The sequence below is a fragment of the Lipotes vexillifer genome, unplaced genomic scaffold (genome assembly GCF_000442215.2).
Source record: "Lipotes vexillifer unplaced genomic scaffold, Lipotes_vexillifer_v1.1 scaffold308, whole genome shotgun sequence".
Lineage (NCBI taxonomy): Eukaryota > Metazoa > Chordata > Mammalia > Artiodactyla > Lipotidae > Lipotes > Lipotes vexillifer.
The window spans coordinates 3,694,221-3,708,544 of NW_006792985.1; the positions used below are offsets into that span (position 1 = coordinate 3,694,221).

Sequence of the window (14,324 nt, forward strand, 5' to 3'; positions counted from 1 at the left end):
ATGTATGTCATTTATACACGTGGGTTTAAATATTTAACAGTGTCTATTTCTCCAATGACAGAATTACAGATTAGTTTTATTTTTATATATTTCTAACTTTTTAAAATGTGCTAGTCTGAGCATATATTTTATAATGAAATTCAGGTCAATAAGAGTTTTAATGTGCCTGTAAGAGCAGGTCAGCAGGTGGAGAAATGAGATAAAGAATTTCTAAATTTGTTACAGATATTGATTTAGGTGTTTCAATTCCCTTTCTGTTGTTATTGGAGAAAGGTATTGAAAGAATCTGATTGATATGCCTCAACTAATATTTGCTATGCAAAGAGCAGAGTTTTATTCTTTTAAAAGTATAATTGGCTACAGGCTGGCTTGACTCCACATTCCCACCATAACATACACTGTAGGGATGGGACGCTGTGACTCCCATAACTTGAAGCAAGTAATTTTCTCAGGGCGACGAGAACAATCGGGATGAATGATGCCAAAGACAGAATCATTATCTCATCCTAGGCTTCCTTCAGCAGTGTCTGTGCACTGTGAGTCTTCTCGGTTCATTAAAGGATTAGAACACAATGTTTGTTTGGAGAATCATGACTTGTATACTGCATCAGTATCATTCTGAGCAAAGTTTTTCATTTCCCTCACACTTTTTTTTAAGCCTTAGGAGAATTCCTTGAAAAGCCAGGTCTTCTTGGTGGATACTAACATTAAACCCTCTACCCTGTCAGTGGAATTATAAATTCCAGAAAGCAGTTCCTCATTTCATTGGGTATTGTCTTGTAAGATAATGATTGACAGATTCTTTTTTTTCTTCAAAGCTTCCCACACTAGCTGAATTTCTCACTAGTCACTAACAGAGTTCTGCCGGTCTAAGGCATCAGTGTATGTTGATTGCAAGCCCTTCTACTCCAATTAGGTTGGTTCCCTCAGTGTCTGTGAACACACACACACACACACACACACACACACACACACACCCCACTCTACTGTACAGCTGCTGTTCATCTGCTTACCTTACTTTTGTCTACCAATCCTGCTTATCCTGCAAGCACTAAGTCAAACAACATCATCCCATGAGGCTTCCCAGAACCTCCCCTGCAGGAGATTTCTCAAGTTCCAGCACATCTGAAGTCTACAGAGTAGCACCCTTAGGTCCAGGTAATAGGACCCGTGCCTTGGGTTTCGTGCTTTAGAAAGCCCAGCTCGGACTCCCTCTGGCTCTGGCCCTTCCCATGGAGCAAAAAGTCCACAGGAGTAAGGTAATATCCCAGCCTGGAGCCTGTGCCCTCTCTTCTAGATCATGCTCTGGGATCTAGCATCTCCTGCCGCAAATGGCCACACAACCACTTTCAAGGACTTTAGGCCTTCTTTCTGGGTCTACCCTCTCAAGGGAAGACCATATCACAGGTGTGTGCACCCTGAGGCCCAAGGCCAAGAGGCAGCAGTTTGGGTGTACAGACGTTCACACATATCTGCATGGCCCTTCAAGATGTGGGACAAAAAGGGATGGGAAGAAAAGGAGGACTAGACAGGAGTCATAGCCAGCTCTCCCACTCTGCCGTGTAGGGTCACTCTGGTTACATCAGTGGACCAGGGCATAGTTCGCAGGGCATTTCAAACACCTCTCCAGCTGAATACTTTGTGCTCTTGTTAAATGTGGAATTTGGACCACGGTGGGTTAGAAGTATGTTTCACTTTAAAGTAGCACACAAAATAAGCAGAAAGGAAAAGGGTTAATAAGATTAATAACAAGAGAGTTGATAAGCTTCATGAGATATAATCTCACTCAGTCCAAATAACCCTGGGGTTGGGGGTTATTGTCTCCCTTTAAAAATTAGGAAACCAGGGCTTCCCTGGTGGCGCAGTGCTTGAGAGTCCGCCTGCCGATGCAGGAGACGCGGGTTCGTGCCCCGTTTCGGGAAGATCCCACATGCCGCGGAGCGGCTGGGCCCGTGAGCCATGGCCACTGAGCCTGCGCGTCCGGAGCCTGTGCTCCGCAAATGGGAGAGGCCACAACAGTGAGAGGCCCGCATAACGCAAAGAGAAAAAAAAAAAAAAAAAATTAGGAAACCAAGGCTCAGAAAAGCTGAGTTTCACCCTGGTTTCATAGGAGGGCAGGAGCGGATCTTTACCACCCCACAGCCTCTTCTTTCTTCACTCCACCTTCTCATGGGTCTATCTCAACATCTTCTGGGACACGGTCATCAACCATTCTTTATGAAGATGAATAGTTTCCTGTTTGCAGGTCTGTGACCAGCCATGGAAAAATTGGTTCTGAGAGCTAGTTTAGCCAAGATTGATGTTCACCGGCTTGGAAGTGGATTTGAAAACCTAGCTGGTAGCATACAGAGGCCAAGGTGGAAATAAAGAGCTGCTTTTCTCCATCTGGGCACTAGCTAATTGGTTGAGGGGGTGGGATTGTGAGTATGCTTGTTTGTTGGAGGTGGGGTCCTTGGAGTTCCAAAAGCCTTTGTACATTTTGACCCTGCAGAGTTGAGCAATTTTCAGTTGCTCTTCTTGATAACAATACCTCCCTTATTTGCCACGGAACAGGTCTTACTAGAAAGCTTGCATTCACGGTGTAAGGTTAATGAATACGACACTAAACAGTAATATCATCCTCTGGTGGACGGGATTTCTGAAGAACAGACTTTGTATACATATTTGATGATAAGATGTAGGAGTCTCAGGGAACTGTAGTAAAGCCTCTTCCACGGAGGGGACAGCATCTCAGAGAGCAAGTGACTTAGTAATTAGAGGGAACCCAGATCTCCTGTCTCCTCACCCCATATGCTTATTCTACAACATAAAATTCACCCCCCTATAGATGTGGCGGGTGGGATGGCATTGTTTACAGGAAAGAGGTCATCTAAATATTAGGTCTTTGATGAAGCAGGGCTCCCTGATCCTCCTGAGGGCATTCCTCTGAGGCATTTGAAGGTATACTGCTATAAAAAAAAGTCTCCCAAACATCTCCCTTGGAAAAGGTAACAATGTTAATAAACTTTTGTTCAGGTGAGGGAATTCAAGTACATACTTACCTGTACTGAAAGTTATCTCTTTATTACTATGTTTAAGAGAACCTCCTAACTACTTTATGAGCAGTGTGTTTTGTCTGAATCAATAAAGATGAAAGGAGGGGACTTAGGAGGTGGGAATCAGAGTGGAGAAAATTCTGGCATTTTCCCAATATTCTAAAACACAGGTGTTTTTCTTCAATTTTAAGCTAAACAGAACATGGAATTTACCAGAAAAAAAAAAAAGTAAATAAGACTGGTGATGTCACCTTTTCATACTCCAACGATTCATGCATTAAAGAGAAGTAACACTCTTTTAAAGGGTACATTTTCTTACGTAAACTGGAAAATAATTAATAGCACTTTAATAACACTAAGCCACGTAAGAAACTGCAGTGCGACCATCTTACTTTCTAAGTCCATTTGTCTGAAGAAATGAGAGATGGATCATATTTCAGAAGGTTTAGATATGCTTACTTTATTTTCCTAGAACTATAATTTTATTATAATCAGATTTATTGAATTTTATCTGATTTTGCATTCATCTTAAAACATCTGCAAATAATATAATTTACCTGCATATTTGGCAAAACAATATGCTTCTTTTTGATTTTAACAGAACCTAAGTGTTCATTGAATCAAGGTGCTCAAAAGTAACTTTACTGGGCATTTCTTTGAACACATCATACACACAGTAATATGTGTCTGGCAAGTGTCTATTTTTCTTTACTTTTAAAATCAGATCATTTAAAAGAGTTATTTACTACAAATAAAAAATCCCTTCTCCCCGCTCCCCCCACCCCCACGCCACACACACACACACACACACACACACACACACTTTCTTAAAGTGAAGCGAGAACCCAATTCACCCAAGGCAAGAGAAAAAAAATACTGCCGTGCGCACTATACCTGTTACCTCAGAGTAATACGGTAACAGCAGGAGATTACGGTACTAGCTGGGGCTACTGACTGTGTTACGTCAGCGAGAGCCGCAAAGTTCCCTGCCATTCTTTGCTGATGTCGGGGAGCTGAATATTAAAAGGGTGAAGGTGGAGTTATTGCCTGGCTGTATTTGGTTTTTTCTCTATTTTCTCTCTTTATTTTTAAAATCTCCAGGTAAAGCGTCTGTGAGACAGGCGCTTAAAGACGTCTGTGGTAGAGAAAGGGGTGAGTCAGCGGGTGCAAAAGGACTAGAAATTGGTTCGTCGGAAACGGTTCCCTCTCCCCCGAGGGAGGAGGCGGCAGGGCTGCTCCTGGGACCGAAAACCCGTCCAGTCTCCGCCACGCGCGCGCGAGTGGCTCTGCATCCGCGCTCCAGGTGAGTGCGCTGCAGCGCCGGGCGCCGGCGTCCAGCAGGGCCGGGTGGATTAGGGAAAACCTCCCTGGGCCTCAGGGTGAGACCCAACTCCCACTTTTCCCCAAGCTCTTTCCGCTTCTTTCACCCGCACCCTTACCCCACCTCGTTTCCCTTATATATTCTGGGAAGTTATCTCCTCGTTAACAAGTGTGTTTTTTAACCCCGTATTTACCGCTCCGAGGTAGGGGGAAACGGGTTTCTGCAGTTGCTGGCTTTTTGTATCGCCTGTGAGCTCTAGAACTTGTGATGTTCACAGCAGCCTTTGCCCGGGAATCCCGCCTCAAGGCCCAACCGCAGAGTCCTTACAAGGCAAGGTGTGTCCCCACTCCCTGCATTCCTGCCTGAGTCCCTGCGGTCGGCCCCTAGCCGTGGAAACCTAGCTTTCGCGCGCAGACCGTGGTCCCCAGCTCGGAATATACGAGGCGTCCCCTGTCCGCCGGCGCGCGGACTTGATTTTTACACCTACTGTACAAAATCCGCAGTGACTACCGCCTGCACAGCCCCTTAGACAGAATGACGCTCCCCGCTCCCACTCTTCTTCCTGGACCCCCGGAGCCCGCCTGGGTGTGGCTTGAGGCTCGAGTCCTCCGGGACCGCTGATCCTCTGGCTAGGAAAGGAATCCTGGACCGATCTAGGTCGCATTCAGCCCTCGTTGGGTCGCGAGAGCTTTGCTCTGGACGCGGCTCTCAGGCCGGCTTGGCTGGTCGACAGACCGACTCTCTCCGCACACTCAAGTGTGAATTCCTCGAGCGTGCGCGTGAGCGTGAGCGTGCGCGTGGCACTGGCCCTGCGGTCCCCGGGTCGCAGCGGCTCCCTCTCCCAGGCCGCCTCCTCCAGGTGACTGCGAAGCAACCTGTTCAAGTGGCAACAGGGTAGATCCTCCGGGTTTCCACCGGCTTGGCTCGGCGCTGCATGCCCGTCAGCCGCAATCGCGCTTCTCGGGCTCTGGGATTTTAATTTCACTGCACGGCTGCTAGCAGTCCGACCGCCGGGCGCTGCAGCTTGGGTGTGCTTCGAATCTCGAACCCCGCGAGAGGCTGCGCGGCGGAGCGCGCCAGGGCAGATTCCCAGCGGCGGGGCACGGCTCGCGGTCCCCTCCCGCGCGCTAGCCTGCTGCTGGGCGAACCGCTTCGGGATCGCAGAGTCGGCGGGACTCCCCGCCGGGTCCGACCGCCAGTCGAGGCAGGGCACAGCCTCGCTCCCCAGGGCGCCTGGCTTACACTCCGCATTTCTTTTTGCGCTCTTTCAGGAGGACGCTGGCAAACGACGCTCCGCAGCCGCCTCGGTCTTGGCAAACATTTCACATCCACGTCCCCCGGCCTGCGCACCTAGAAGCTGGATCTACCATGAGTCCAGCCACACTGACGGTAACTGCGGGTGGGGAGAAATACCCAGATGCCAACGGCCCCCGCCTTTGAGAGTCGACGGCAGACCCGTACGTGCTTGTGGTTTGTGGGAGAGACAGGCGCTGGATTTTTGAATTCCAAATTATGTGCAGAATGCTCAATCTTCACACCCGGACGGACCCGACTGTACAGGAAAGGGGACTCGCGTAATTCTGGGACTGCATTTTGCATGGCGTCTCCTCGAGCTCCGTGCTGAGTCTCGCGTAGGGAGGGAGTTGGGGCCCCGGGCCAGCGTTGCTGGTGCAGAGGGTCGGCGGGCAGCCCCGCGCGCCCATGGCCATGTTGCCTTTAATGCCCTGCCCCTTTGCGTGGCCTTCTGAGGGTTTCCAGGGCTGGCCCGGGTTGCTTCCCACCCGTACGCTCTCTCTTACCCCCAGACAACCCCAGTAGGCAAGGCTTCCCGGAGCGGAGACATTTTGACTCCCCGCTCCCTCGCTCCCACCTCCGCCCAGGCCCGGAGTGGCCCTCAGGAGCCGGACCTCGCCCGGCCCCGGCTGGGACCATGGTGTTTCTCTCTGGAAATGCCTCGGACAGCTCCAACTGCACCCACCCGCCGCCACCGGTGAACATTTCCAAGGCCATTCTGCTCGGGGTGATCTTGGGGGGCCTCATCCTTTTCGGGGTGCTGGGGAACATCCTTGTGATCCTTTCCGTGGCCTGCCACCGGCATCTGCACTCGGTCACTCACTACTATATCGTCAACCTGGCGGTGGCCGACCTTCTACTCACTTCCACGGTGCTGCCCTTCTCCGCAATCTTCGAGATCTTGGGCTACTGGGCCTTTGGCAGGGTCTTCTGCAATATCTGGGCGGCGGTGGACGTCCTGTGCTGCACTGCGTCCATCATGGGACTCTGCATCATCTCCATCGACCGCTACATCGGAGTGAGCTACCCGCTGCGCTACCCCACCATCGTCACGCAGAAGAGGGGTCTCATGGCTCTGCTCTGCGTCTGGGCGCTCTCCCTGGTCATCTCCATCGGGCCTCTGTTCGGCTGGAGGCAGCCGGCCCCGGAGGACGAGACCATCTGCCAGATCAATGAGGAGCCGGGCTACGTGCTTTTCTCCGCGCTCGGCTCCTTCTACGTGCCGCTGGCCATCATCCTGGTCATGTACTGCCGGGTCTACGTGGTGGCCAAGAGGGAGAGCCGGGGCCTCAAGTCCGGCCTCAAGACCGACAAGTCGGACTCGGAGCAGGTGACGCTCCGCATCCATCGCAAAAATGCCCCGGTAGGAGGCAGCGGGGTGCCCAGCGCCAAGAACAAGACACACTTCTCCGTGAGACTCCTCAAGTTTTCCCGGGAGAAGAAAGCGGCCAAAACACTGGGTATCGTGGTCGGCTGCTTCGTCCTCTGCTGGCTGCCTTTTTTCTTAGTGATGCCCATTGGTAAGTCCTTACAGCACCTCATTTTAGCATTTAGGAGTCTTCACCCTCTTCCCACTATGCTACCCCAGACTCACAGTCAGGGGTGGAAGAAAAAGGATGTGCATTTCAAACAGCAAAGCTAGGGAGGGCAGTTGAGGAAAGGCTCCTATGTAGAAAAGTAAATTTTCATTCCCTTTCTGCTCTGGTTTCATTTATATAATGTCCTAGGGCACTTTTTCAACTACTGCAAAGTGGCATTCTACTGAAGCAGATTAATTGGTCTCCTTAATAAGAACGTCAAGTTTTCTTAATGCTTTAAAGCCTGTGTTTGATTTAAATACATCCATCCTCGGATTTCAAGTCTCAGTCTCCACCAGGCACTTAGGCAGGGGCCATGGAATGCCATTTTCACCTCTGCTGCTGTGGACGGCAGATTCTTGTGTCCTAAAAGTAAGCACCGTGCTTATTCTGAACAAACGTGTAATTTTATTATTAGGTTAGATTATTAAGGGTTAGTTATAACGGTCTGCTTATGTTCTGTATCTGTGTTCATTTTGTTTTCTGGATTCAGTGTGGAAGAAAGCACGGTGAGCCACTGACAAGAAAAAAAAAATGATATTATGTCCAAACCAATTTAACCTTTAAAGAATTCAACATAGGGCTTCCCTGGTGGCACAGTGGTTGAGAGTCCGCCTGCCAACACAGGGGACACGGGCTCGTGCCCCGGTCTGGGAAGATCCCACATGCCGTGGAGCGGCTGGGCCTGTGAGCCATGGCTGCTAAGCCTGCGCGTCCGGAGCCCGTGCTCCGCAATGGGAGAGGCCACAACAGTGAGAGGCCCGCGTAACGCAAAAATAAATAAATAAATAATAAATAAAGAATTCAACATAATGTTTCCAATAAGTAAATACATTCCGCTTTATTTTAATACCAAGTATTAAAGCAAACACCACTCTTATCCAAAATCATTCAGGAAGCTTCAGATGACACTGTTTGAAAATAACACAGTAATGTTACAAATCCAATTTTCGCAAATGCTAAATTAGCTGTTGTCAAACTAATTAGTTCAGTATAAATATCAGCAAGCTGATCCACTTGGAATCGTCGTCTATCTCTGGAAGGCCTTCCTGAGACCCCAAAATGGTTGTTTGCTATTTTTAGTTTGTGAGCTCAAATATAGACCCACACATGGTTATCCACTAACTCTGGCAAACAAAAAATTACAATAAAAAAATTAATAAAAGTCTGTTTCTGTACTTTAGAGCCAATTTACATGGCATGTACTGAAAGTAATTTGCAACACTGTGTAGTAATAGCTGTTATTTTTTGAGGGCTAACTATGTTTCAGATATTGACAATTTTACATCATTAGTCCTGTCAATAACTCAGTGAGGTATGCATTATTATCCTGTAATCACAAGTCGGGGGAAGGGATTCTTCGGGTTCTAGAGCTTTGCTGTCTAACACCATAGCCACCAGCCCCACGTGGCTATTTAATGTAAGTTAAAATTAAAGAAAATTAATATTTAGTCCCACCAGCCACATCTCACGTGTTCAATAGCCACATGTGGCCAGTGGCTACTGTTTTGAACAGCAGAGATATATAACATTTCCATCACTGCAGAAATTTCTACCCAACATGGCTGCTTGAGAGGCCCTTCCAAGTCCACTCCCTGGCCTTTCATCATTGTTGCTTTCTCTGCTCCTAGAATTATATCAGAGTTTTGAATTTATTTAAATAACACTCTTTACTTGAGTCACTGGCTGCTTACCTGCCTGTCTGCATACCATCCCTTTCTCCTGAAGTTTGCACATTTATTCATCCATCTATCTGTTCACTTGTCGAGTATTTATTAAGCACTTGCTCTAGACACTTAGGATGAACAAGGCAAAGAATCCTTGCAGTAAGATGTTTGCAGTCTTTGGGGGGAAATAGACAAAAACAAATAAATATGTCTTAAGAAGTCAAGGATTAATAAGCAGTTTTTTTTTTTTTTTAATGAACTGAATAAGAGGATAGAGTGGTGCTCTATCTATCGATGTGGCGAGTGGTCAGAAAAGTCCTCTCTGAAGAGATGATATTTGAGCAGAGACCTGACTGAATTGAGGAGCAAGCCTTGCAAAGTCTGGGAGGAAGAGCTTTCTGGGCAGAGGGAACAGCAAGTGCAGAGGTGGGAAGGAACCTGACCTATCTTTTAAGCCAAAGTAGAATTTGCATATTATTCTAATTGTGATGGGAAGCCATCCATTCAAAGGGGCTTTAGCAGGTGAGTGGCTGGTCTTATATTTTTAAAGGATCATTCTGGCTTCTGGGAGGAGTGAGGGCTATTTTGGGGTGAGAGTGGAAACAGGGAGACCAGTTAGGAGGCTGTTGGAGACGTCAAGGAGAGAAAGGTGAGGATGCCCTGCACTCAGGTGAGACAGGTGGGGGTGATGTGAAGTGATCACATTCGGCACTTATTTCAAAGGTAGAGATGACAAATTTGGACATGGGATATGAGAAAAGGAGAGGACTAGAGGTAAGTCCCGGGTTTGGGGACCTAACAACCGGGTAAATAGTAGTGCGTTTTACTGAGATTGGGAAAACTAAAGGTCGTAAGGGGCTGGTGGGAGTGTGAAGTGCAAGTGCTTATTTTGTACAGCCATGTTGAGAAGTGTCTATTAGATGTCTAAGTAGAGCTGTCAAGTAGGCAGTTAGATACATGAATTTGGTGCTAAGCTGGGCTTATGATATAAACTTGGGACACATCACCATACTTAAAGCCACAGAAATGGAAGGATCTGCAAGAGAGAAAGTCTGGAGAGAAAAGAGAGATAAGGACCGAGGCTTGGGGCATCCTGATATTTGAAGGTCAGGAAAAGGAGAACCAACCAGCAAGAGAAATTGGGAAGGAGTGGCCAGGGAGGTAGGAGAGCCTGATGTCCCCGAAGCTGAATAGAAATGTTTCACCAAGGCAAGAGTCATCAGCTGTGTCACATGCAGCTGCTAGGCCAAGTCAGAGGAGGACGGGGAATCAACATTGGACTTGGCCATGTGGAGGTCCTTGGTGATGTGAGGAGGTGCTTTGAGGATAGTAGTTTCCGTGGAGTGATGGAGACAAAAGCCTGATGGTGTGCTTTCTTGAGAGAATGAAAGATGAAGTGGGGACAGTGAAAACGGGCAACTCTTTGGGAGGATTTTGCTAGACAGTGGAGCAGGGAAATGCAGTGTAGCTAGAAGGATCTAGAGAGAATTTTCAAAGGTGGGAGACAGGATATCATATTTATATTCTGATGGAAATGATGGAATAGAGAGATGGTGTAGGCAAGGAAGGAGACCAGAGGGTTTAGAAGTGACAGGGAAACCAGGGTGTATGAGCACAGAGGCAGTAGGTATGGAGGGAGAAAGGTAAAGCTCTCTTCCAAATGTATGTATATCCTCAATGAAATAAGAATCAAGATCATCTCAAAATTTGATGAATTTTATGTATTTTTAAAACTAAGTTATTTTTAAATTTCATAATGACCAAGAGAATAGAAAACATGCAAGTTTTTAAAAAGCAGGTGTTCCTCACTACCAAGCCAAAAACATGGTTGTGAGAGTTAAATTTTAGATGTGGGTAATGGTAATTGCTTGCGCTTTGCTTTGCACATCAGGAGCAAATTGTAGTCAGACAGATAAAACTAGACATCAGCTTAATTCCTCTTTCTTCAGGTTCCCTTCTGTATCATTCTGCTCATTCTTAAAAAGAAATGAACCAAATATCTAAATGTATATGAAACTATCCTGTGGTATCTATATTCCCTATCTTCAGTAAATTGAGTTGAGTTGAAAAGAAAAAAGCAAGAATCAAGATCATCACCTAAGAGTGAGGAAGGAATAGGAAATGAGGGAGGGTTGAGGAGCAAAAGAAGATGTGAAAGATTACTCTTTGAGATGAGGGAGTAAATAGTTGATGGACATTTAGGAGGTCCTGAGGATGTGTTTGAGACTTAGGGTCATAAATTTAAAGGAAGGCCAATCAGGAAGGCTGGATGCTGCTTTCTCACAGCTAAGAGGCTGAGGATGATAGGGAATGTTGCTGATGACTGACTGTATCTAGGGACCCTGGTAAAGAAGGGGAGTGTGTTATAGCTGATTCACTTTGTTATACAGCAGAAACTAATACAACATTGTAAAGAAATTATACTCCAATAAAGATGTTAAAAAAAAAAAAAGAGGAGTGTGTGAAGGGACATAGGCTAGATCAGATTAGGGGTCATACAGAGTTAGGTGGTGGAAAAAGTTCAGGTGATTGGGAAAAGATAGGTGATTGGGAGTTTGGGGCTGCTGGTGGTGGCTTAGCTATCCAAGGAGATGAGCATGATGGACTGGGTCTTGAGGTCCTCCAGGGGAAGGGAGACTCTGGTCTAATCATAGCCTCCCTCTCGGATCTGCTGTCTTGGAGACCTGGTAATGTTGAAGTGAAGATGGGCACAAGATCACCGAACCTACCACATCTATGGTCCACGTTTTCTTCCTGACACTAAACTAGTAAGACACTATTTCTTCCAGGAGTTATGGCTGTATAATAAATTCCAGGCACTGCGTTAGACAGAACAAAAAAATGACTAAAGTACATTCCCTGCCCTCAAGGGCCTCACAATCTAGTTAAGGAGACAAATTGAAAAAGATTATCACAAATCTGTGAGATTGGTCCCCAAAGTGGTATTACAAGTGCTGAGGAATAGAACAGTGAACTGTGTCTGGAGATCACTACAGAAGCTTCTAGAAGTATTGCAGTTGACTAAGCAGGGACTTGAAGACAGCACTACGTCTGCTGGGCCATCAGTGAGATGTTATTTGTTTTTAGTAACTATCTTAAGTACGTAGTTCATGCAAAATGTGAATAGAAGGATAAACATGCCATTATGTTATTATACACAAGGGACACGAGCTCTTAAGTATAACAAGTAGTCTCTTGGGAAGAATAGCTTATCAGTTTGTGCTAGGCTGCCAGAGAACAGTGGGACTGGAAACTAAAACCAGAGCAGGGATGAGTGAGTGTAGTGTCCAAAGCTGAGAGGTGAAGCACCCACCTGTGTAAGAACCAGACCAGGATAATCAGGTGAGTGAGGACTTTCCGTTTCATTGCTGAAGGTCCCTCTGGATTTATGAGAAGGTTGTGTCTCCTCCTGGACTCTACACTTCACCCTCTCCCCAGCTCCCCACAACCAGGGCTGGGTTGGTTGCTGGATTGAATAGTGTGATTGCAGGTAGGAATCTAACTTGTCTGCTCTCAAGTCTAAGTCTTGCTAGTCGTGTTTTCTTTCCGCATCCTAAATGTTTGGTTGAAATTGAGAACCCCTTCGGGGGAGTGAGGAATCATGCTTCACGTCGTTATCAGTCATTTATACCTTAAAGTGAATGTTTTTAAAAAACCATTTTTGATCATGAAGCTAAATAAAGAGAATTTGAAGGTGTTAGCCTTCAACATATGAAAGATGGAAGGGTATAACTGTGCCTCAAGGAAGCTTGGGCACCTGAAGTGTGTGCATCATCTTTGCTTATTTCATCCTTTTGTTTAGAGCCCAACAGTACCAAAGGCAGTGTGCTGGGTGGAAAAAGTGTTGACCTGAGATTTCAACCCAGGCTTTCTTTTTCATAAAATATGCCTAGCATAGCGCCTAACACAGAGCAAATGGCAATAAATGTTAATCTTACCTGAATTCATATGATTCACAGACCATCACTGACATATGTTTTTTTTATAAATTTGTTTATTTATTTTTGGCTGTGTTGGGTCTTCGTTGCTGCGCATAGGCTTTCTCTAGTTGCGGCGATCGGGGGCTACTCTTTGTTCCAGTGCGCGGGCTTCTCACTGCGGTGGCTTCTCTTGTTGCGGAGCACGGGCTCTAGGCGCGGGCTCAGTAGTTGTGGCTCGCAGGCTTTAAGAGCGCAGACTCAGCAGTTGTGGTGCACGGGCTTAGTTGTTCCGTGGCATGTGGGATGTTCCTGGACCAGGGCTCTAACCTGTGTTGCCTGCATTGGCAGGTGGATTCTTAACCACCGTGCCACCAGGGAAGTCCCCACTGACATATGTTGATGCAGGATGTTGCCATGAGGAGCTGTACCACCCTTGGAGGTCTGAGAAAAAGAAAGCATCTGAAAGACAGGGATGAAGGGGGGGCAACATCGACTGAACATATGGTTATGTGTCAGAACTCTGGGCTTATTATCTGATTTAAATACAAAACAGGCATCATCGTCAGACTGAGCCATTGCTATTATCTCTGAATGAAAGGAGACAGCGTTGGGCTGAGCTGTGGTTCAGGTGGAAATCTACTATTTGAGAATTAGTTTAAAATTAAAAAGGCAGCAGACAGAACACGGTAAGGAGGGAGAATGAGTTTTAAGATGGAGTGTTCGGGAAAAGGCAATGCTGGCAAGGAGCTTATCAGGTGGAAGCAGTGAGGCAGAGAATGATTCCTTCACTTAATCTGCAAGATTTCATTGAGTGTGTAGTATGTGCCAGGCAGCTAGAGAATCCCTGGAGATAAAGACAAACAAATCCCTGCCGGGACTTCCCTGGCGGGCCAGTGGTTAAGACGCTGCGCTCCCAATGCAGGGGGCACTGGCTCCATCCCTGGTCAGGGAACTAGGACCCTGCATGCCGCTCCTTGGCGTGACCAAATAAATAAATAAATACTCATCTGCTTTATCCCACAGCATACATACAACACTCTTAGAATAAAAATAACGGCACAACCAGCAATATGATTACTGTAAACATTAAAAAAAGAAAGCCCTGCCCTAGTGGAGCTGAAAATCTGCACAATTAAATACATAGCAAAGTCTCAGATGGTGACGTGAAAAACAGCCAGGAAAAGGGGCGAGTACATATAATGACTCTGACTCTTGTGCATGCCCAAGACAACTCGAGACTATGTTGCTTCGCTGCAGGTACAAAAGATCAGGCCTCTGATATTTATGGAAAAGGTTGACTTCTGAGAGAGAATGGTGTGGAGAGGATCTAAGAGCCACTGTGATTTTAACATGAGACCAGTTTTTCAGCTACTCTTGCTGTACCACCAGTCATCTCAAAACATAGTAACTTAAAGCAGCAGTCATGTTATGGCTTGTGACTCTGTGGGGCAGGGATGAGTCCAGGGCCAGTTCACTGGGCTGTCTGGCTGGATGTCAGAATCGGTGGCCGC

General features: G+C 46.7%; 1 protein-coding gene across 1 annotated transcript in view; it reads left to right on the forward strand.

Moving 5' to 3' along the window:
• Positions 1-5,856: 5,856 nt before the first annotated feature.
• ADRA1A (adrenoceptor alpha 1A) overlaps positions 5,857-14,324 on the forward strand; it is an 87,188-nt gene continuing 78,720 nt past the window's right edge. The window contains exon 1 of the mRNA XM_007466172.1: positions 5,857-7,169. Coding sequence (XP_007466234.1) covers positions 6,287-7,169 — 883 coding nt within the window. The 5' untranslated portion in view covers positions 5,857-6,286. The remainder of the gene's footprint in view (positions 7,170-14,324) is intronic.